We start from the raw sequence: 23,947 nt of genomic DNA, 5'->3' as shown, positions 1-23,947 counted from the left end.
TTTCTATTGAAGTGTATCCTATCCCTGTAGAAGCACTCTCCTGTTTACAAGCACAAACCACATTGAGGAAAATTCTTGCATGATCTCTCCAGTGCCAAATCGATTGACAGTGCTCTCATCATTTACTTCCTACTATTGTATCTAGTACAGAATTGTAGACACTTTCATATTTAACCCTAACTCGTGAATTTTTCTTAACATTGCCCTGTAATTGTTAAGGTCTCAAAAAAAAAAAAAAAAAAAAAAGGTAAACTGCAGCCATTATCAACCCACTGCAGGATGGAAGCCTCAATTCATGTTGAGAGAATGGGCCATAATTTGCCAAGCTGGTCCAGTGTGGGTTGGCAGTTCAACTGTATTTAACAGTCAGGGGCTTGAATCCTGGTCTACTCAAGGAGCATGTGCTACCGCACTCCCGCTCCTGACCACTCAGCTACAGAGGCCTTGGAAGGCATCTGCTATGTTCTCAGATCTATTCTTAATGTCATTAGTGCTAGCATCTACAAAAATATTACTATTTTGCCTTAAAAGATATCTTCTCTACACATAATCAACTTTTGTCCCTGGCAGACACACATTTGTCCTCTTTCACTTATCCTTTTTGCACCATATATTTCCTGTTTCATCACAAAAGTATCGCTGCCAATAGCTACTTCCTGTGGGACCAGTGCATTCTACCTTTGGGGTTATTGCTGTGATGCCTGAAGTGCAAGTGCAAACCCTGGGATTGTGAAGTGGTTAGCTGAGAAGCTGATGAGCCCCGGTTTAGTTTCTTTGAGGGCATCCGCTGTGTTCTTGGGGGCCTAGAGGGGAACAGGCACTCTGCACGTTATCAGATACCCAGTCTAAAACACTGATGGATTTGATATCTTTCTATTTTAGAAGATTTAGGAGAAGTCCAGTTGACCTGCCACCCTAAAATCCACTTATGCATACCTCAGTGATAAGTGCTGTTACGTCAGTATAGTATCAATGAATGTGTTGAGTGGTTCTCTTCAAGATGCCTGGTCAGTGTGAAGAGGAAGAGACCAAACCCTCCAGCACATGACAACATGATGAAACAAATGGTCCTCAGTCCCCAGTGGCTTTCACTCCCCTTATGGCAGCAAGAGGATCAGAGTGGAAGCAGAGGATGCTAAGAATCTCTGGGTACCACCAGGCTGCCATGCATGGAAACTGAACTTGGTCTGTTACAATGTAGGATCGCTCGTCAGTGAAGATAGATAGAAAATTAGAGCTGGAAAAGGAATTAGAAAATGTGAATTGGAATATCATCAGTTTGGCTGAAACAAGAAGAAGAAATGAATCACTTAAGTTTATCAAGTGGAAATCTGCTGTACACCAATGGCAACAATGATAAGAGTGAAAGTGGAGTTGGCTTTCTGGTCCATAAAGATATAAAAAAAAAACATTGTGGAATTCAAAAGCTCATCACCAAGGGTGTCAAGACTACTTCTCACGAATTCTAAGAGGTAAAAACTAAAGGTTAAAATGATTTATGCACCAACATTAAACCATGATGAAGAAGAGGTTTAAGAAATGTACACCGAAATTGAAAGACTTCTAGATGAGCAGAAAACCCACTACACCATCTTTATGGGGGATTTCAATGCTAAGGTTGGAAAGAGAGAAAACAGTGCAGAAAGGGAAACTATAGGAAATTTTGGAATTGGTGGAAGAAATGAAAGAGGTGAAAGACTTGTGGAATTTGCAGATCTCAGAGAATGCCAGTAATGAACACTTTCTTCAAGAAATGAGTGAACAGAAAATGGCATGGAAGAGCCCAAATGGATTAACAGCTAATGAAATCGACTTCATCCTCACTAATAGGAGATATTTTGTGAATGTTGTTATCATCCTGAACAGGGTAAATGTTGGAAGTGATCACAGAATGGCAAGATGTACATTTGATATAAGAAAAGAAAGGAAAAAACTGACTCGAGTAAATAATATGAATGTCTTTGAGATAACAGAAGAGGAGAAAAGGCAGTATGCACTGGAACTTAAAAGCAAGTTTGAGCTTCTGCAGACCTTTCAGGACCAAGATATTGATGCAAGATATTGATGAGGACAACAACTTTCTGAAAGTGATAAAGTCCAAGAATCCTATAGGTAAAAAGAAATCCAAAGAAGAAAAAATTAGTTAAAAAACACTTGTCATGATGAACCAAAGACGAAAAATGAAGAACAAGATAAACACTGACAAGGAGAAAATTAAGTATACTGAGTTATGCAAAGCCATTAGAAAGAGACTGAGAGGAGAGGACATAAGAAGATTTAACACAAGAAAAGTATAACAAGCATTGAGGGAAAACAAAGGACTTAAATCAGCAGCCATGATCAGTAATACAGAAAGACAAATGATACTGAAACTGAAGAATAGAGATGTACAGTAAACCCCCGCTAATAGCGGGGGTTACGTTCCTGAGAAATGCCACGAATACCGAAAACGCAAATACTGAGTTATGGCTCCCCTAGTAATAAAGGGGTTCCGTTCCAAAGTATGAAATATATAAGAAAAATTAGTCTGAAATTTTGTCTATGTATGTATTATAGGTGCCTTCATAATATGACTATGTACATAGTGAAATGCAAGCATATGGCATCGAAATGAAAATAAGAAACAATTTAATATTAAATGTAATATTTATTAGAAATTTCAAACAAATCTTTCAAACCAGCGTCTTTGCTAGCTAAAAAACCCGCCAGTGCTATCACCAATTTCGCTAAATTTTTGATAAAGGAGTTTTGCCTTTTCACGAATAATGAGTGAACTTAACGGAATTTTATTTTGAGTTCGGTCTTCTATCCAGAGATTTAAAGCTTTTCCATTTTTCTAATTTAACATCATGAGTTACAGAGCAAATTTTTTGAAGCAATTAGCGTGTTTTCACGGACACTATGGCGGATTTTTTCTTCCGATTTCTTGATTGATCATACCGTTGACTCATTGATTTTATAATGTTTTGCCACTGAGAAGACACTTTCGCCATTAGAAATTTTGGTAAAGATTTAGTTGATGGTGCTCCCTTCAAAATGGCGGCGAGGAGAAGAGGGGGAAAGCAGGGATTAAAGGATTTTAACTCTGCCCACTCACTGCGTTCTCACTCTTCTCCTCGGCCGGCTGATGTAAAGTGACACGTGGATGGCACGTGGCAGAGCCACAAGTACAGTGGCCCACATTTTTTTAGGTTTTGTTTTATGTTAAATCAGTGACCACGAAACTGCGAATAGTGGGGGTTTACTGTACTTATAAATAACAGAGAAGGCATAATTCAAATTACAGAAGACTACTATAAAGAATTATATAAGGAGCTAGGGAATGATGCCAGCAGTTGGGAAGATGGATCACAAATTGGTAACACATGCAACGTACCTGATATCCTTCCTGATGAGGTTGAACATGCATTGAAGAAAATGAAGAATCAGATAGCCCTGGGTGAAGATGAAGTTACTGTAGTGTTGTTAAAATTGGGTGGAAGAGACATGATGCAGAAACTGGCAAGACTCTTCACAAAATACATTAGGAAAGGCTTGGCACCTAAGGAGTGGAATAATGCAATCATAGTTTTGCTGCAACAGAAATTGGAAATTATAGACATTACCTTGTTGTCTCATATCTACAAGTTGTTCACAAGGGTTATTTTATTACTAACAGATTAGAAAGAATATTTGATGAGAATCAATTGAAAGAGCAAGCTGGCTTTAGGACAGGATTCTCAACTATGGATCACCTTCAAGTAATATCACAGCTGATGGAGAAAGCAAATTAATATAAAACACCATTATGGCTTGCATTTGTGGATTATAAAAAGGCATTTGATTCCATATAGCATAAGGCAATGTTTCGGGCACTGGAAAGACAAGACACAGATACCCCATATATCAGAATGCTACCTCCTTTATTTAACTAAACAAAGACAGCAGCAAATTTAAAATTGAGAAAGGAGTTCGACAAGGAGGCACAATATCTCTGAAGTTGTTTACTGCTGCCCTTGAGGAAGCTTTCAGAAGATTAGACTGGTCGCAGAAAGGAATCAATGTGAACGGAGAGTACCTAAACCATTTATGATTTGCATTTGACATTGTGATCATGGGATCATTTCCTCTAATTCCCAAAGAATTAGAGGAAAATCTTAGTTATGCAGAGTTAGTAAGGATTTCAGACTGAAGATGAATATGGCTAAAACAAAAGTAATGATGAACAAGTATGCTAAAGAAAGGGATGTAATCATTGAAGGAGTAATAATTGAAAAGGTGAATTCATATACTTATCTAAGACAAGTCATTTGCTGTAATAATGGTAAATGGCTGGAAGTCAAGAGAAGAATAAATTTCGGATGGACAGCATTCAGGAAATATAGTCACATACTGAGGAGCAAATCCAAATTTGTCTGAAACGTAAAATAATGAACCAATGTATTCTCACCATGACTTATGGAAGTGAAACTTGGGCACTCACCAAAAGAATGGAAAAAGGGCTGAAAACTACACAGCGAAGAATGGAATGAATTATATTAGGAATCAGACTGTTAGATAAGAAGAGAAACACATGGATTAGGCAGCAAACACAAATAAAGGACATTCTTATCAAAACTAAAGAATTGAAATGGACTTGGACAGGACACATAGCTCGAAGACATGATGATAGATGGACTAAGAAAATAACAGAATGGTGGTGGTGGTAGTAGTAGTAATAGAGGCATGTTATGCAAGAAAGCAAGCGTATGAGCTTATGTAGCATCAGCCAAAAAAATATGAAAAAAAAAAAAAAATTTCGCACAATCATTCCCTCTAAAGTTTATCCATTTCCTCCTTGAATTTATTTAAGCTATCAACTTCCAGAACAACAACAGATGGAAGTTTTTTCCAGCAATTACCCATCCGCTGGGTAAAGGCAAATTTCCGCACATCTATTCTACAACTGTCGTTCCTCCATTTGAATTTATGCCCCCTCAGGTTCATAATCTGTGCATACAGAAGAATCCCATCACAATTCAACATGCTCAACCCATTCAAGGCCTTATACACTTCAATCAGATCACCTCGCATGTGCCTAGTCTCCAGCCACTGCAATTTGCAGAACTTAAGCCTTTCTTGGTAAGAGGACCCCTTTGTTCCTCTCACCAATTTTGTTGCCCTTCTATACATGCTCAAGCAACTCTACATCCTTACTAAAGTGATGCCTTCAGACCTGTACACAGTACTCAAGGCATGGCCTGACCATTGCCTTATACAAAGGAATAATTGCCTATTTTCCCTGCTAGCAAAATTCCTCTATATCATTTGACAATACCCCATGACCTGCTCTGGCAGCCTATCTGCATTGATCAGAAAACTTCATGTCTGACTGCACAAACACTCCCAGGTCTTTCATTTTCTACCACCCTCAAGTGTAGTACCACACAGTTGGTACGTTCCTCTGGGGTTACTTCTACCCATATGCAGTACTTTGCATCTGTGAGTGTTAAACTTCAGTTGCCACTTCTCAGCCCATCTGCCCAAATTTTCTAGATCCTGTTGCAGTAGCACACTGCCATTACTGTCATTAACAACCCTACCAACCTTTGTATCATATGCAAACTTCGATACTAAGCGTGATATACCTTCATCAATATCATTGATAAATATACAAAACAACAGTGGGCCCAACACCGAACTCTGTAGGACACCACTAATAACATTAGTTCACGAAGAGCAGCATTTATTGATTACCACTCTCTCTTCTCCCACTCAACCACCCTTTATCCATTGTTGCAACTTACCTTTAATACCATACTGCTCCAATTTGTACAGTAATCTTCCATGCGCAACAGTGTTCAAAAGCTTTCCTGAAATCCGAGTACAGTTGGACCTCTCTTTAACAAATTTCCATATAGTGAAATTTTCTATGTAGCGAACATTTTTTTGATTTCCTCTTGGTCATTACATTGAAAATAGTTTCCATATAATGAAGAAAATTTCCACATAACGAACTAATTTTAATAGACTTGGGTGTGCATTGTTCGCACCTCTGGCACCTTTAGGCAATAGAGCTGATTCTATAGAAAGCACAAATTAAGAGCTAAATCATTTTACAATTTAATGGTGCCTGTAAAACCCTGCAGGAGAAAACTGACAACCATGGCACTAGATAGATAAACATAGAAGAGGCCTTTGCCGAGCAGTGGGTCAGCAATGGCTAAAGAGAAGTAAAACCTATACAACTTATGCAGTAATATGCCAAGAAGTTCTGCGGGTCAGCTGTGCACAGCCATTGGCAAAGATTAAGGCATATTCCCAACGAGAGCATTGGCTCTGATCAACTTGTTTTCTACCGTAAGGATCCTATTAGAGAATTAGGAGAGAATGAGTTTCCTTTATCTCAAAATTCATCTGTTGTTTCGAAGAAATGAGTCATCCATGCTTTCACTAAATTTCGCATGTCTCTGTTTACATGGTAGCTACAAATGGTCCCTAATTTCGGCTTAGTTTTAACTGCGTGCAAGTAACCTTACAGTGTCTAAGAGGAAATCCTTGAGTGTAGTGTGAAAAAGTGGAAGTGCTTAATAGTGTAGATCGTGGTGTTAAAAAAAAAAAAAAAAATCGCTTTAAATTTGCAGTATTTTCTCATTGTTGATGTCCCTGCCAGTAGTGTGTCAACCATTCTGAAAAATCCTGTTTCAATTTTCAAATTGTCTAAGGAAACGGGACCCATTTGGAAGCGTGCGAAATTATGCCTTTGGGAAGATGTAAATGAAGCAGTTTTAAGTGGATGAAGTTGATTTGAGACCAAAACATGTTGCTATCAGGGCTATTAATAAAAGAAAAGGCTATGGAGAACACATAAAGTGTACTCCATAGTAAAATGAACTTCATTCCCCTCACCTCATTTGGTGAGGGGAATGAAGGGATCCTCTTACCAAGAGAGGCTTAAGTTCTGCAAATTGCAGTGGCTGAAGACTAGGCACCTGCGCGGTGATCTGATTGAGGTGCATAAGGCCTTGAATTCTGATGGGATCCTTCCACTTGTTCAGATTACGAACCTAATGGGGCATAAATTCAAATTAAGAAAGGACAGATGCAGAATAGATGTGTAAAAATTTGCCTTTAGCCAGCGGGTGGTTAATTTCTTTGCAACCTTTGCTAAGGATTTTCTATAATCAGGTTTTCTATAATCAACCTTTCAACCTATCAACTTCCACAACGACAGATGGAAGTTTGTCGTTGTGGAAGTTGATAGGTTGAAAGGTTGAATAAATTTAAGGAGGAACTGGATAGGCATTTGCAGGAAATGTGATTTTTTTTTTCGCTGATGCTGCATAAGCTCATACACTTGCTTTCTTGCATCACATGCCACTACTACTACTACTACATCTTTTCTGGGGAACAAAACATTCCAAACCAGTTCTGGTTGGCTGGACAAATTTGAAGAGTGTCATGGCTTACTCGAAAAAGTTATTTTAGATGAAAGTGGCATTGCAATCAAAGATTATACCCATTGGAAAGAAACAGTTTTGAAAAAAAATTATGGAGGACTAAGAGTTCAAAAACATATTCTACGTCGATGAAACATGTCTAATTTTTAAATGTTTGTCGAAAAAGACACTGACTTTTAAAGGTGATAAATGTTTAAGTTGTAAAAATAATGAGGAGAGAATTACTCTTGGTTGCAAATATGGCTGGTAACGAAAAACTGAAGGTTTAGGTAATAGGCAAAACTAAACAACCCCAATGTTTCAAAGGAGTAAAGTCATTAGAGTTGGACTACAACTACAACAAAAACCTTGAATGACAAGTGAAATTTTTGAGCAGTGGATTTTAAATTTCGATAGAAAGATGATGAAAGAAAACAGAAAAAAAGAGTTGATTGTTGACAACTTCACTCGGTAATTTCAAAACTTAAAAGTGTGAAGTTTGAAGTTCCGAATAATTCATCTTAATTCGACAGCCAATGGACTATGGCATTATCAAGAATTTGAAAATCACACTACCGAAGGCACATACTGAAAAAAATTGTTAATTCTGTTATACATTTGTTCATTTGCATATCAAAGTTGGCGAAAGTGTGGAGTCAAGATGTGACGGAAATGACTGAATTGTTTTGCAAAAGCAGGTTTTTCTAAAATGCTAATTAACAAAGGTTAGAGGGATGAACTACTAGAAGACATTGAGCAATCTTGGGAAGAGTTCCAGGCAAGGTTTGATCAGTGGACAAATTGTTTTGGACCAATTTTTAGGAGTTCATAATGATGTCATAGTAGCTGAATATCTGAGTGACTCCTACGTTTGGAGCATATTTGAAGAACTAGTGACAATATTGATGATGAGTTGGATTAAAATGAGGGCAATATTAAATCTTCCAAACAAATGTTGGCAGCATTTGAAACTTTGTGTCGAGGCCTGTAGTGGGAAGAAAATGTAACAGAAAATATATCTGAGTGTTTAAAGTTTGAACAAATGCAAACATTTTTATGAACTGTGTACAGTATAATCCAGTGTACAACAAAAAATAACCAAATATTTTATGACATAATTCTTAAGTGTACTCATAAATTGTGGGCATCCTGTAAGTAGTCATTTCTTAATATGTACGTATTAATAAATTGTTTTAAAATATTAGAAAATTTGTTCATTCTCACTTCTTTCCCATCCGTTACTATATTTCTGAATTTACAGTATTTTTTCATTGTTGAAAAGGTCATATTTCTGTATAACAAATTTTTTCAAGGGAACGATCGATTTCATTATATAGAGTTCCAACTGTATATGATATCAGAATTATTTTTTGCATCAAGTTCCTTTGTAACCACATCATAGTATCTACTCAAATTTGTCAGACAAGACTTTCTCTTAACAAACCCATGATGTGTCTGAATTATTGCTGCAGTCTTGTCTAGATGATCCTGCAATGCATCTTTAACCAGTGACTCCATTATTTTACCTGGAAGTGAAGTTAAACTAACTGGTCTGTAATTACTCTTGTCACCCTTAGATCTCCTTTTGTGAACTGGGGATACATTTGCACATCTCCAGTCCTTGGAGACTTCCCTGAGTCCAAGGATGCTCTCATAATTATGACTAAGGGTTTGCTTAGTTCCTTTGCCGCCACATTTAATATAACTGGATAGATCCTATCCATCCCAGCTGCCTTTCTTATATTTAACTTGAACAGTTTCCCCTCCACTTTACTCTCGGTTATTACAAAATCATTAAGCACCCTGTTACAGTTTGATAAACTTCTGGAATTTTCCTCCCTTAATAACTCCTCGTGTGTGAATGTAGATACAAAACATTCATTCAGATTATCAGCTATCTGAGCAGGCTCATCAACAGTTGAACCATCGATTTCAAGTGGACCCAAGAGGAGCTTAAAGAAAACCTGAAAGACAGCAACTGAGATGGACAGATGAAATTCACGAGTTCATGAGTAGTAAATGGATGGCCATTGCACAAAACAGAAGGAATTGGAAAGTTGCTGAAGAGGCCTTCATCCTGCAGTGGATTGAAAATGGCTGATGACAATGACTGCATTAGCATTAGTAGAGGCATTTGATGCAAGAAAGCAAGCTTATGCAGCATCAGCCAAAAAAAAAAAAAATAAATAAATAAAGAATAACCACTTCCACTTCACCCCTCAGTTCATTTGAAATACCTGTCCAGCTGAGCCTTAAACTTATTTAGGCTATCAACTTCCGCGACAAGGGATGGAAGTCTCTTCCACCAACCAATCACCCGCTGGCTAAAGGCAAATTTCCTCACGTCTATCCTACATCTGTCTTTCCTCAATTTGAATTTATGTCCTCTCAGGTGATTATTCTGAGCAAGAGGAAGAATCCCATCAGCATTGAGCATGCTCAAACCATTCAAGGCTTTATACACCTCTATCAGATCAGATCACCTCGCCGGTGCCTAGTCTCCAGACACTGTAATTTGCAAAACTTAAGCCTTTCTTCGTAAGAGCACCCCTTTGTTCCATTCACTAATCTTGTTGCCCTTCTCTGTACTCGTTCCAGCATCTCTACATCCTTCTTGAAATGAGGCCTCCAGACCTGTATACAGTACTCTGGGTGCGGTCTGACCATTGCCTTATACAAGGGAATAATCACCTCCTTATCCCTGCTAGAAAAATTCCTATATATCATCGACAATACACCATGAGCTACTCTTGCATTCTTAAAGTACTCGTAAATGCTCATCTGAACTCTGAGTCGAAACCCAGTATTCTCATACTGTTCACATCAAACACATACAAAGATATTCTCCCTGGCTGTATCATGTCCCATTCCAGATCGATCTGCAAAAATCACACAAGTAGTACATTTCATAAGGCCAAAACAAAAGTCTTGCTGGTGTTTGAGTGACTAAGTCACAAGTTTCAGTTAATATCTGGAAAGTTAAAATTCCTCATTATAAGACATTCTGATTTACTGGCCCACTAATTCTCTGTATAGTTTTTTGTTATACTCATCACAGTTATTAGGCCTATAACACTTTCCTACTTTCCCTTTTTGTTTTCTTTGTGCTTATGTCACATCAAACTGACTTGTCACCCATGTCAACCGATTAGGAGGACAACTGCCACTTCAGTTTTCCCTCGAGCCACAGAATTCCTGCTTACTTGAATTTCTTTCTTTCAGCAAACTAGGGAGGTATTGATTGGAACATATGTGGTATGGTAGATGAAGATTTATCAAGATCATTGATGCAAGGTTTAGAAGGGGAAGTATGATTCTAATAAGTCAGCTTTATCTTTAGATAAGAATGCAATAGAACCATCATTATATAACAGAGGTGGAAGTATGGATATACTGAAAAAACCAAAAGGCAATGTGGATATAAGACTAGTTTCCTACATGTAGTCTTCAAAATTGTGTTTGGATTTATTAATAACTTATAAGTGTTGCATAGTATGGAGTACACAAAATTTCTAGATTACACAAAAATGAATCTGGAGATTTACAAGCTAATTGTGAACGGTATTTCTATCTCGAACAACCTTAGCACACACAATTTTCAGAAAATCATGGCTTTAGATATAGGACAATGGTTTAGGGTGGAAATAATAATGCATAATAAAAAATAAATCTATGTACATATTTGTTATAGTGCTCACCTAAATTAGGAAATACTTGTGGTGCATCACAATCTACTAAAGGTTGAAAAAGACTGATTTAGAACATTCATTAACTCACCATGTTGGTGGGTTAATGGATGAAGTAAAACTGTATTAAATTCTTTTGGTAGCTATTGATATCTAAGTATAATAATTGTGCAAAATTCCCTGTAATTCGTAATCCAAGGGTTCAGAAAAATTGATCTCAAATCAGGTTATTTAGTTTCACTCGAGTAATTAAATGAGGTTGGCTTTTTTGCCTTAGTATATGTTTTCCTCTTCAGGATAGGAATTTTCATTTGTTCATCATTTTCATCTAAAGTCCTTTTTTGAGGTGGGCTAAGGAATTTGCACATCATAGCTGTACTATGAAGGTAGAATGGGGTACTGAACCTTCTTACTTTTAGATGAAAAGCCCAATAGTCTTCTTAAACAAATGTAGCAGTCCTCAAAAATGGCTTTTTCCTTTCCTTCCTATTATATCACTGGCACTGGAAATAAGATAATTGATTTTTCCATTCAGCCATTCTCGAAGTGTCGCTGTACAACATGCACAACAGATATATGGAACCCAAGGATTATCTTGTCACCAGTTTTCCAGCCAAAATACAGATTGTAAGCTTTCATGATCATTCAAGAAATAATTTTTTCGGACTGTTCAATTACATACTTGACACGAACATAACAGAAACTGAGTTTTATTATACACTGATGCAAAATTTCCGTTCTCACAAAAAAAATATTTAATTCACACAAATTATAGAAACACACAGAAACAAGTAACTTAGTTTTATATTAAATACAAATCATTTTTCAAATATAGAATCTAATGTACTGTGCCACTTCACAGCTTAGCACTATTTCATCATAATGTAATCCAACTGATCAGAACGGTCACCCACACACTACCAAGGCTTTTGTGGATTTATTGGATGATTGTATTCTACAGCAGCATGTTTGGGAGGCAACTAGGAGGGAGTAATACTTTTCAACTGATTATCAGTAGTGATTCTTCATGCACTTAAGAATCTGCAGATAAAGGAACTACTAGGTAGTGATCACAGTGTGCTGAAGTGGGATTTACTCCAAGAGAACTACCATCAGTGGTAAAGGGAAGGGTTTTTACTTTTGTAAAGACAGCTACGATGGTCTGAGACAGTATTTAAATTCTATATGGTGGGACCAACTGATGATGTTACCAACAGCAAATTCAAAATAGAAAGCATTCAAAGAATTAATCTTGGAAGCTACTAGGCTTTTCATACCAACTAAGAAATATTATTATCCATTTAGGTCTAAATGGATGTAAGATGAACTAATGAGACATGTGACAGAGAAGAAAAATGCATGGGATACATATAAATTAACACGTGACATGGAAGACTATGATAGATATAAGCTGGTCTGTAACCAAGTCACAAAGGAGGTTAGGTAGGCAAAGCCAGATTATGAGAAAATTTTGGCAAAGGATGCAAAGGAAAAAAGCAAAGAGTTCTTTACTTATATAAACTCTAGAAGGAGGGGATGAATCAGATTGGTCCACTTGATGTCAATGGTTCCACTGTTGATGATACTACTCAGGTAGTTAACAAACTAAATTGAGTATTTTGCATCTACATTCACACATTGGAGAGTTATTCAGGGAGGGGAATGCAAGAGGTGTATTAAACTCTGGCAGTGAACTAGATGATTTTATAATAACTGAGAGGAAAGTGGAGGAGAAATTGTTGAAGTTAAACATAAGAAAGGCACCAGGGGTGGATGAGATCTATCCAGTTATATTAAAGCAGGCAGCAAAGGAAGTAAGCAAACCCTTAGCCATAATTATGAGAACTTCCTTGGACTCAGGAGAGGTACCCATGTACTGGAGATGTGCAAATGTGGCCCCAATTCATAAAAGAGGATCAAAGGGTGACACAACTAATTACAGACCTGTTAGTTTAACCTCTGTTTCAGGGAAATTAATGGTGGCACTGTTTAAAGAAGCACTTCAGGATCATCTAGACAAGACTTCAGTTATAGCTCTTGTCTGACCAGTTTGATTGGATACTATGATGTGGTCACAAAGGAACTGGATGCAGAGAATAATTTTGATATCATACATTTGGATCTTAGAACGGCTTTTGATACTGTTGCACCTGGAAGACTGCTGCAAAAAATTGGAGCAGTGTGGCATTGGAGGCAAATTGCTGCTATGGATAAAGGGATGGTTGAGTGGGAGAAGACAAAGTCGACACTGCTCTTCATGGACTAATGTGGAGTCCCCCAGGGTGCAGTGTTGGGTCCATTGTTGTTTTCTGTATTTATTAATGAAATTGATGATGGTATATCAGGCTTAATGTCCAAGTTTGCAGATGATACAAAGGTCTTGTCAATGATATACAGGAATTTTAATAGTAATAATTTTGAAAAAAAAAAGGCCAAAAATATCAAAAAACAATAAAAAATTTCAAAGATGTGCAATTATAAATATAAGATATGATGTAAAGAAACAGCACAGTCGACCAGAGATGAGAAATATTCCCATTTAGCATCTAAGCCAATCAGGGATGAGGTTGTCAGAGATAAGAGGAGAGGAACACTCAGTTCACTTGTTGATGTACTTTGTTTGGGAAAAGGTGCCTCCCTAGCCAGGTGGGAAGGAGCAGCAGTGCATAGCACATGCTTCTTGATTAGACTGTGGTTCGAGCCCGTCACTACCAAAAATGGAAAGGTCAGGGAATGACCACCGCATATCCTGGAGCAATATGGCCTTAGTTGCTAATGCTCCTAAAAAAAAAAAAAAAACCTTTTTTGGGACATCACAATGTCAATTTGTGATTTTTAATTAAAAATTGTTGATTAAATTAATAAAACAAGAGCTGCCTGTTTAGTAAGTAAAGTGTGCAGTAAAGCCAAGTGAATGTGAAAATGTCACAAAAAAAGTCATGTAGATCTATCAAGTTGGAAAAAGAGATGGGGGTAATTTGTAGAATGGAAGATGGTCAGACACATCCTAATATGTGTAGAAGTATAAAATTAACTCCATCATATTGTTTGCAGACAATACAAAGGTTGGCAGGATTGTTAATGATACTAATGATAGTATGCTGCTGCAACATGGTCTTGATAAGTTGAGTAGATGGGCTGAGAGGTGGCAACTGAAGTTTAACACTGACAAATGTAAAGTACTGCATATGGGAAGCAGTAACCCCAGAGTAATGTATCAACTGTGTGGTACTACACTGACAAGGTATAAGGTATGTTCTTGTCGGACGGTACCTGGGATTTCTCCCATCTCCGCGTGTGTTTCGCTGTATCGAAAACAGTACACTGTCAAGCCAGAGACTTGAAAGTGTGTGGGCCGTGTCTGTGCAGTGTGATATGTTGTGCCCATTGTTTATCCGGCTTATTGGCCGCCAGGCCCCTAGTGGGGCCCAACGTTGCCCATACCCTGCCACGTGGAGGCTAGCCGGGTGTATAAGGTGACAGTGGTAGATAATGAAAAGGACCTGGGGGGTTAATTGTGCAGGCAGATATGAAGTTTTCTGAGCAGTGCAGATGGTCTGCAAGAGTAGCTGTGGTGTCTTGTCAATGATATACAATAATTTTTCTAGTAGGAATAAGGAGGTGATTTTTCCCCTTGTATAAGGCAATACTGTATACATGTCTGGAGGCCTCATTTTAAGAGGGATGTAGAGCTGCTGGAACAAGTACAGAGAAGGGCAACAAGATTAGTGAATAGAACAGATGGTTGCTCTTACAAAGAAAGGCTTAAGTTTTGTAAATTACAGTGTTTGCAGATGAGGTAATCTGATTGAGGTGTATTAAGTTTTGAGTAGTTTGAGCTTGCTCAATGTGGATAGGATTCTTCCTCTTGCTCAGAATAATCACCTGCGAGGGCATAAATTCAGGAAAGACAGTTGTAGGACAGATTGTGTGGAAATTTGCCTTTAGCCAGCAGGTGGTTGATTGCTGGAAGAAACTTCCATCTGTCATTGTGGAAGTTGACAGCTTAAATAAATTCAAGGCAGAACTAGACAAACATTTGGAGTGAGTGGATTGGTGAAATGAGAAGGTTTTTTTTTGGCTGATGCTGTATAAGTTTGCTTTCTTACATCATGTACCTTTACTAATGCTAATTATCATTATTAACATAGGTGCAAGGAAGCCTGAGGCTTTTGCTGCACAAGGCAAAAAAAAAAAAAAAAATTCCGAGTTACCCTGAGAGAGAGAGAGGGAAGGAAGGAAATCACCAAGAAAGAGAAGAATGATGATATCTGGCTCAGGACCCTGGGTGTGCCAAGCCCATACTCACCAGATGTTGTGAGCCCCTGGGGTTATCACAACCTGTAACAGTAACAGGTGTTATCTGGTTTCATTAATGATTTTATTCATTAACTAAATTGTTAATTCTTAACGATTTAGTGGCAACAGCAGTTTCTGAGACAGTTGTAATGTATTTTTTGCTGTCACTTATGTACAGCTTTTAACCCTTACAGCTTAATGTGTAAGCTCTTGAGGGAGTAATACACTGATCTCTTTTAAATCTATTAATTCCATTACTATCATTTAATTTGTTTAAAAACATGTTCATTACAAACATCGCAGTCTTACTGTTCAATACTGTTTGGCTCGAAACACACTTAGACTCTATGTACATCAAATCCTTCAAAAGACGTGGTTTGAAAGTGCTACTGCTCCAGAGATATATAAATTGCTGCTATTTCAGACTGTAAACACCGCATTCTTTTGGAAGTTGGTGCAACTTCTATAGGAAACTGCTCATGTTCTCGCATAATTCTCTGACTTCGATTTGCGTGTGCATATGTTATTAGGATATTGAGCTCAATTCACTGCATTCAGTTGCTGAAAGTTGGTTTTTGGTAACACTTTTTTTGATTTCAGATCACATCCTATTTTATTATGCATATATTATTATTTATTCTTCATTTTTGAATCCCAAGTGATGTACTCTTCTCTGTGCAGACTACTGGTGCTCTACACAGCACCAGTTGAGAAATGGTGTTGATCACAAACATACTTCAAAAGAATGGGGACTTGTGAAACAGTAGTTTAACCTGGGTGTAGTTGCATTCTATAATCAAACATGAGTATTTCTGGATCTGACAGACCTGAATAAAAAGTTATGAAAGCAAAAAATAAGCAATGACCATAAGCTTTGAATATTGTAGTGTATCTGTAGATTTATTATTTGTTTCATATCTGTCTTGTATATACAGTTACAATAGGATATAGAAATTTTGAGCAGATGGGCTGAGAGGTGGCAAATGAAGTTTAACATTGACAAATGTAAAGTACTACATATGGGAAGTAGTAACCCCAGAGTAAGGTATCAACACTGTGGTACTACACTGACAGTGGTAGAGAACGAGAAGGACCTGGGGGTAATTGTGCAGGCAGATATGAAGTTTTCCGAGCAGTGAAGACAGTCTGTAAGAGTAGCTCATGGTGTCTTGTCAATGATATACAGGAATTTTTCTAGCAGGGATAAGGAGGTGATTATCCCCTTGTATAAGGCAATGGTCAGGCCACACCTTGAGTACTGTATACAGGTCTGGAGAAAGATGTAGAGCTGTTGGAACAAGTACAGAGAAGGGCAATAAGATTAGTGAATGGAACAAAGGGTTGCTCTTACGAAGAAAGGCTTAAATTTTGCAAATTACAGTGTCTGCAGACTAGGCACCTACGAGGTGATGTGATTGAGGTGTATAAAGCCTTGAATGATTTGAGCATGCTCACTGCTGATGGGATTCTTCTTCTTGCTCAGAATAAATGCCTGAGAGGGCATAAATTCAAATTGAGGAAGGACGGTTGTAGGATAGACGTGCAGAAGTTTGCCTTTAGTCAGTGGGTAGTTGATTGCTGGAACAAACTTCCATCTGTCGTAGAAGTTGGTAGCTAAATAGATTCAAGGCAGAACTTGACAAACATTTGGAGCGAGTGGACGGGTGAAATAAGGGGTTTTTTTTTTTTTTTTTTTTGGCTGATGCTATAGAAGCTTGCTTTCTTGCATCATGTGCCTTTGCTAATGTTACATTTGCAAGAAAGCTATTTAGTAACTACTTATCTGGTGTACAAAAAATGATAACAGTAGGTGTTATTATTATCTTTCATTTACCACTCAATTTTTGGGAGAAAAAAAAAAGAAGCAAGAATTAGTTCAAAATAGGAAACTAAAAATTTATTCTTAATTCCAACACTATATTATCTAATAAGATCAAGAAAACATATTTATTCAAAAAAAAAAAAAAATCACAACCATCTGTACATCCAAAAAGGGTTTCCAACAGTCAAAAAAAGAAGAAAATCAAATCTTCACATTAACTTTCCATAGCAAAGAAGTTTTTGACATACATGGCATTGCAAATAATTTTAATTATTGTATGGCTAAACTCTTCAAATTAAATTGTTAATGATGGAGATCTAAGTGAATATCAAAACTGGAGGAATACTGAAATTCACACTTAGTGATTTTAATAATTATTTAAATTCATAAGTTTTGTTTACATTTACTTGTTTATTTATGTGTATCAAATTTGCTAGGGAAGCCAATAAGATGGTTAAAAATGTTTATAAAATTCCTCTTTCCAGGTTTGTATATGACCACAGCAAGCTCATATGCATTTTTAAAATAATTTTTACCCTAATTTGTGTTTGCAGGTTACTTGTAACTAGGTATAAAAAGACTAAATTATAATTAGGTAAGAGTTAAGCTGCAAAAAAAAAAAAAAAATAACCCACTTGATTTTCCAGTTTCAGATTTATTTAATTTTCATTGTTTATACTAGAAGTGAACCCCGTTGCAATTACTAGAGTTCTCATATTCTGATTGATTTAAAAGCCAGAATACCAGTATTCCTAATTAAAAGTGAAATTCATAAGACTTCTAACTCTTAAGTGTTTGACATTTTTTAAAAATTCTTAATAGCCTGCAGTAGCAGTTGGTAATGTTGGACAACTGGCAGTGGATCTACTCATTAGTAATCTGGATGTAGAATTGATAGGACACATGCATTGCACAACTATATTGCCATTAGTGGGAGCTAATCCATACATAGCAGATTGTCACCAGTTAGCCACAGGCTGTCAAGGTAAGATTTTAATTGTTTTAGGCATGTGAGCATATATATATGTAATTCAGCTATTGTCTTTGCCATGTCTGTCTATCTGTCTGTCCATATGTAATAATTCTACTCCTAATTGGATTTTCATGCAATTTCATTTGGCTTGCTTGGAACAATTTATTGAACTTTTGAAATTTTCATTAAATTCAAACCAGTAAAAATCTAGAAATTATTATTCTTCCTTTCTTTTTTTTTTCACCATACATGAAACATAGGCTCTCCATATACTGGATATTGTATCTGAAGCACTGGATATTATATTTTTTGCTGTGTGCTGATTGGAAGAATAAATGAGAATATGGCAGCTGCACAGAAACAAAATGCTTTTGGTTCAAACGCAAAAGTTGCTTACTTCACATAGAGCAGCACTTTATGAGGACCGCTATGTGAAACTTTCTTTGTAGCTTAAAAGTGTTTTGTAACTTTTGATTTAAAATTAGTAGGGCAGTTATTGCTTATTTCTTTGATTAAGTTGGTGAAATTTTTGGTAAAACACATTTTCTGCTGCCATTCATGTTGTATCCATATAAAAACATTCAACTTCTACTGCCATTGTTATAGTATTGATATATGCACTACATACTTGGAAGTTTTCTGTGTACTTTTGTAGCAGTGTGTAATTAATATCAGAAGTGTTTTTGTTAGACCTATGAACTATAAATTTATACATATATGATTTTCTAACATAACTTTATTGTGTAGTACATAACATAATCTCAAATATTATAGTTCGAACCAGAGCTGCAAACCACCTAAATTTTGGATCGGTTCTGTTCAAAAATTTCTGAAGTGGTTTGGTTCACGGTCTGGTTCTAAAGGCGATTTTGACCAGTGGTTTGGTTCAGTCAAGTATTTCGTCTGAAATAATTCATAGTTTCTTAGTTCATTAATGATAGTACAGTAAACCCCCCACGAATGGCAGGGGTTACGTTCCTGATAAATGCCGCGAATACTGAGTTATGGCTCCCATAGTAATAAAGTGGTTCCATTCCAAAGTATGAAATATATAAGAAAAACTAGTCTAAAATTTTGTCTATGTATGTATTATATGTACCTTCATAATATGACTATGTACATAGACAGTACATAGTGAAATGCAAGCATATGGCATCGAAATGAAAATAAGAAACAATTTAATATTAAATGTAATATATAATAGAAATTTCAAACAACTCTTTCAAACCAATATCTTTGCTAGCTAAAAAACTTATCCCGCCAGGGCTGTCACCATGGATAAAAGGATGGTTGAGTGGGAGAAGACAGAGGGTGGTAATTAATGGGTGCTTCTCTTTATGGACTAATGTTATTAGTGGAGTCCCACAGGGTTCGGTGTTGGGTCCTCTGCTGTTTTCTATATTTATCAATGATATTGATGAAGGTATATCAGTCTTAGTGTCGAAGTTTGCAGATGATACAAAGGTTGGCAGGGTTGTTAATGACAGTAATGGCAGTGTAGGATCTAGATAATTTGGGCAGATGGGCTAAAAAGTGGCAAATAAAGTTTCTTTAACCTTGACAAATGCAAAGTACTGCATATGGGTAGAAGTAACCCCAGAGAAATGCACCAACTGTGTGGTACTACACTTAAGGTGGTAGAAAATGAAAAAGACCTGGGAGTAATTGTGCAGTCAGATATGAAGTTTTCTGAGCAATGCAGACAGGCTGCCAGGGCAGGTCATGGGGTTTTGTCAATGATATATAGGAATTTTGCTAGCAGGGAAAAGGTGATTGTCCCTCTGTATAAGGCAATGGTCAGGCCATGCCTTGAGTACTGCATACAGGTCTGGAGGCCTCATTTTAGGAAGGATGTAGATTTGCTTGAGTGTGTACAGAGAAGGGCAACAAGATTGGTGAGGGAAATGAAGGGGTCCTCTTACCAAGAGAGGCTTAAGTTCTGCAAATTGCAGTGGCTGGAGACTAGGCACCTGCACGGAGATCTGATTGAGGTGTATAAGGCTTTGAATGGGTTGAGCACACTGAATTCTGATGGGATCCTTCCACTTGTTCAGATTACGAACCTAAGGGGACATAAATTCAAATTAAAAAAAGACAGATGTAGAATAGATGTGTGGAAATTTGCATTTAGCCAGCGGGTGGTTAATTGCTGGAACAAACTTCCATCTGTCATTGTGGAAGTTGATAGGTTAAATAAATTTAAGGAGGAACTGGACAGGCATTTGGAGGGAATGGTGTGATCTTTTTTTTGGCTGATGCTGCATAAGCTCATACACTTGCTTTCTTGCATCACATGCCACTACTACTACCAGTTTCGCTAAAGTGTTGATAAAGGAGTTTTTCCTTTTCATGAATGATGAGTGAACTTAACTGAATTTTATTTTGAGTTCGGTCTTCTATCCACAGATTTAAAGCCTTTTCCATTTTTTCTAATTTAACTTCACGAGTTACAGAGCAAATTTTTGAATCAATTAGCACATATTCACGGACACTACGGCAGATTTTTCTTCCGATTTCTTGATTGATCGTACAGTTGACTCATTGATTTTATAATGTTTTGCCACTGAGGAGACACTTTCACCATTAGAAATTTTGTCTGATATCTCAATTTTATTCGCTAATGTCATCACCTTCTTTGATCTTTTCACATTTCCCTTGTTATCTGTAGCCATATTTTTGTACTGGTTAGAAAGAACTTGTCCACAATAAAGTCACTTTCTTCCGTTAACACACTCGAAAAAGTCTGTTTTACGCTGAAAAACGGTAGATTTATCACTTTTGTAAGCATATCAATTTATAAATTGATAAATTTATTCAATTTATAAGCATATAAATTAAAAGGAAACGACGAAACCTTCCATGACAAGCGGATAACACATACTGAACAAGGATTAGTGAGAAACATCCACGCTCGCGATCTTGTCACCCCTCTCCCCCCAACCACTGAGCGCTGTTTTGACCGGGAAAGATAATTTTAGCTGTGCCCATGTTTTTTTATGGTGGAAAATGTTCACAGCGCTTTAAAATTTGAATTTTTTTAGGTTTCATTTTATATTAAATCAGCAACCGCGAATAGCGGGGCGGTTTACTGTAATAATATCACATTATAATAAAACATTACTATAAAATCTTATTTTAAATAAAAGTCAATTATATTAATAATATATTTGACAAGTAATAAAATCGCATATTAATTATTTTAAATCTGATTGAAAAAGGAGCAGAAATTACCAAAACATTAACTCTGAATATTAATCTCTTCTCATATTCAGTACTTATAAACGTATACAAGAGAACATTTAATTTGGAAAGAAAATAATAAATAATTAGTAAGGCTCATATTTCTAGATAATATAAAAAATCACAGAAAATAATGACAATAAAACTTTAAGAACAGAAGAAACAAACCTGAATTACAAGCGAAATATTAGTTACTCAGAAAATGGACATAAGAAATTAATGTATCAAATAATTTTACTTTGAAAATTGATCATGAAATCTTAAAAACAACATAGGTTACATAAATAATTTGAAATTAATTATTTAATTTTAAAAATAAAATGTCCTGCATTAACCTTGAGCCTAAACAACTCCTCTTATCATTCAAAATGATCTTTAATGTCAAAGCATCTTTCTACACTTGCTTGTGTGGCAGGAACTGCGAAGATTATTTTGGCTAGCTGATAAAGCTCTGGGTGACTAAACTTCCAAATTTTCGTTAACCCGTAGGCCATAGTTGAAGTTTGAATCATAAACCGCACCACTTTCTCAAAAAAAATTTTGGTTCGGTTCGTGGTTCAGAAAAATGGATGTGGTGTGGTGTGGTTCTTTTCATGGTTTGGTTCGGTTTGGTTTGCAGCTCTGGTTTGAACTGCTGTAAGATAAGCAGAATTAGCATGGTGTTATTATTTTTGTATCTGTTAGTTTCGTGTTTGTTTTTAAATTAAATTTACACTAAAATCATGCCTCAGACTAGAGCAGCAAAATGAAATGCTCAGAGCAGCTGGTGGAATGCTTTGATTCAGGAGAAGAACTTTGGAGAGCAGTTTTCCTCTGAGCCTGGTGAGTTCTTATAGGACGAATACTAAATAATTACACATATAGTCAGTTCTGCTATAATGCAAATTTGCTCCAACGCAACTGATATATTAGGAAAACAATGCTGGTATAACATGATTTTTGCATTGGCTCATGAGTGATTTCATCTGTGAGTAACATCAGGTGAACAAAAAATCCGGCACCAAGCTGAACGTAGTGACCTGCACAGCAATCCATACAAGTTCACGAAGCTTAAAAAATGTCAAATGTGTTAGAGCTATATTTCCCATTTACTGTAGTTGTATACAGCGAATGACAACAGACATACTGTTGTCATTCGCTGTATTCACAAGATATTGCAGGCTTACCCATGTTTTCAGGAGCTCACATTTTCAGTTCGAACAGAAATTTTGTAAGGTGTGATAGCGTGAGCCCGAGGAGTACATTTCTGGAGGTCACTACCATAAAACAATAAAAACAATTTGCATTTCCTGGTTTATTGGGCTTTTCAGTTAGTGTAATCTAATTTTATAGATGGGTAGTAAACTCGATCTTATTGCATTTACAATAATACTGATAGCTGGGATTCTGTAGGTTTTTAAGTTATTATGGTGAAATGTGTTTTCCCTTCCATGAAAGGCGCCTCCGTAGCCAGGTGGGAAGGTGCAGCAGTGTGTAGCACACACTTCTTGATTAAACCGGGGTTTGAGCCCGTCACCACCAAATACGGAGGATGTGGAAAGGTCAGGGAATGACCACCGCATATTCCCGGAGCAATATGGCCTTAGTTGCTAATGCTCCTAAAAACCAAATAACAACAACAACAACCTTCCATGAAATCTTCAATCATATAAAAAACAAATAAATTTTCAGAATCTTCTCTTCATTCCTATTTTTTAAGCTTCCTATTTTTAATGTGCAAAATTGTTACTGCATGTCTCAGTTGTGCAATTTGTGCATGCCGTGTTCCTCGTTATTGATTGCTTATCTTTTTTATTACATGTATTTTAAATTTAACAATAAAAAAGTCAGTGAACAGAAATATTAATTTCTGTTCACTGACGAAAAAATCGAAAATCTTACATTAGAGTAACAAATAATTAAAAATACACATAATTAGTATGTGTATATATTACAGTGCTATATTTACTGTAGTATTTATTTATTTATTACAAATTTAAGATGTTTAAACCTGTGTTTGCAATTTTATTGTGTTTCTAGCTTTTTTTAGTTGTTTTGTTTACCACACTGAACTTTTTTTTTTTTTATTCTCTGCCCCTATCCTGATTTTTCCCATAAGCTCTGTTGTTTTTAATGCATGAAATGCCATAATGTGGAGGCTTTTAGGAACATATGTACCGCATTATAGTAGAACTGACTGTACTAAATTATGTTACAGATTATTAAGCATTTGACTAAATGCATAATTCTTGCCATGAACTTTGGCATCTTAAATTTTGATAACTCTTATGGTTACAGATTCATTATGGTAGCAAGCCATAAGAAGATTCAGCAAAGTGAATCTTCTATAGCAAACTATGAAGAAAGCTCTTTTCATTATTTATGAAATACAGAATACAAATACAGCTAGGTCGCGACTAATGAATCCCATAAAGTAGTCGCGTTATTCGAATTTGCACTATTCAAAGTTATAATTATGTGGTAATTGATAATTGGTTCCAGCTCGACGGAAATAGGTAATGAAAAATTTTAAACATAAGTTTTTATGTTT

General features: G+C 36.5%; 1 protein-coding gene across 1 annotated transcript in view; it reads left to right on the top strand.

Annotated features, from left to right (window-relative positions):
* LOC150086926 (proteasome assembly chaperone 2) overlaps nt 1-23,947 on the top strand; it is a 108,914-nt gene that overhangs the window by 13,482 nt on the left and 71,485 nt on the right. The window contains exon 2 of the mRNA XM_090371682.1: nt 18,027-18,189. Within this exon, the coding sequence (XP_090227808.1) occupies nt 18,027-18,189 (163 nt within the window). The remainder of the gene's footprint in view (nt 1-18,026; nt 18,190-23,947) is intronic.

This window comes from Mastigoproctus giganteus, chromosome 4 (genome assembly GCF_048544385.1).
Source record: "Mastigoproctus giganteus isolate SK-2022 chromosome 4, ASM4854438v1, whole genome shotgun sequence".
Taxonomy (NCBI): Eukaryota; Metazoa; Arthropoda; class Arachnida; order Uropygi; family Thelyphonidae; genus Mastigoproctus; species Mastigoproctus giganteus.
The sequence above is the reverse complement of the archived record's forward strand: the minus strand, read 5'-3'. Positions and strand labels throughout refer to the sequence as shown.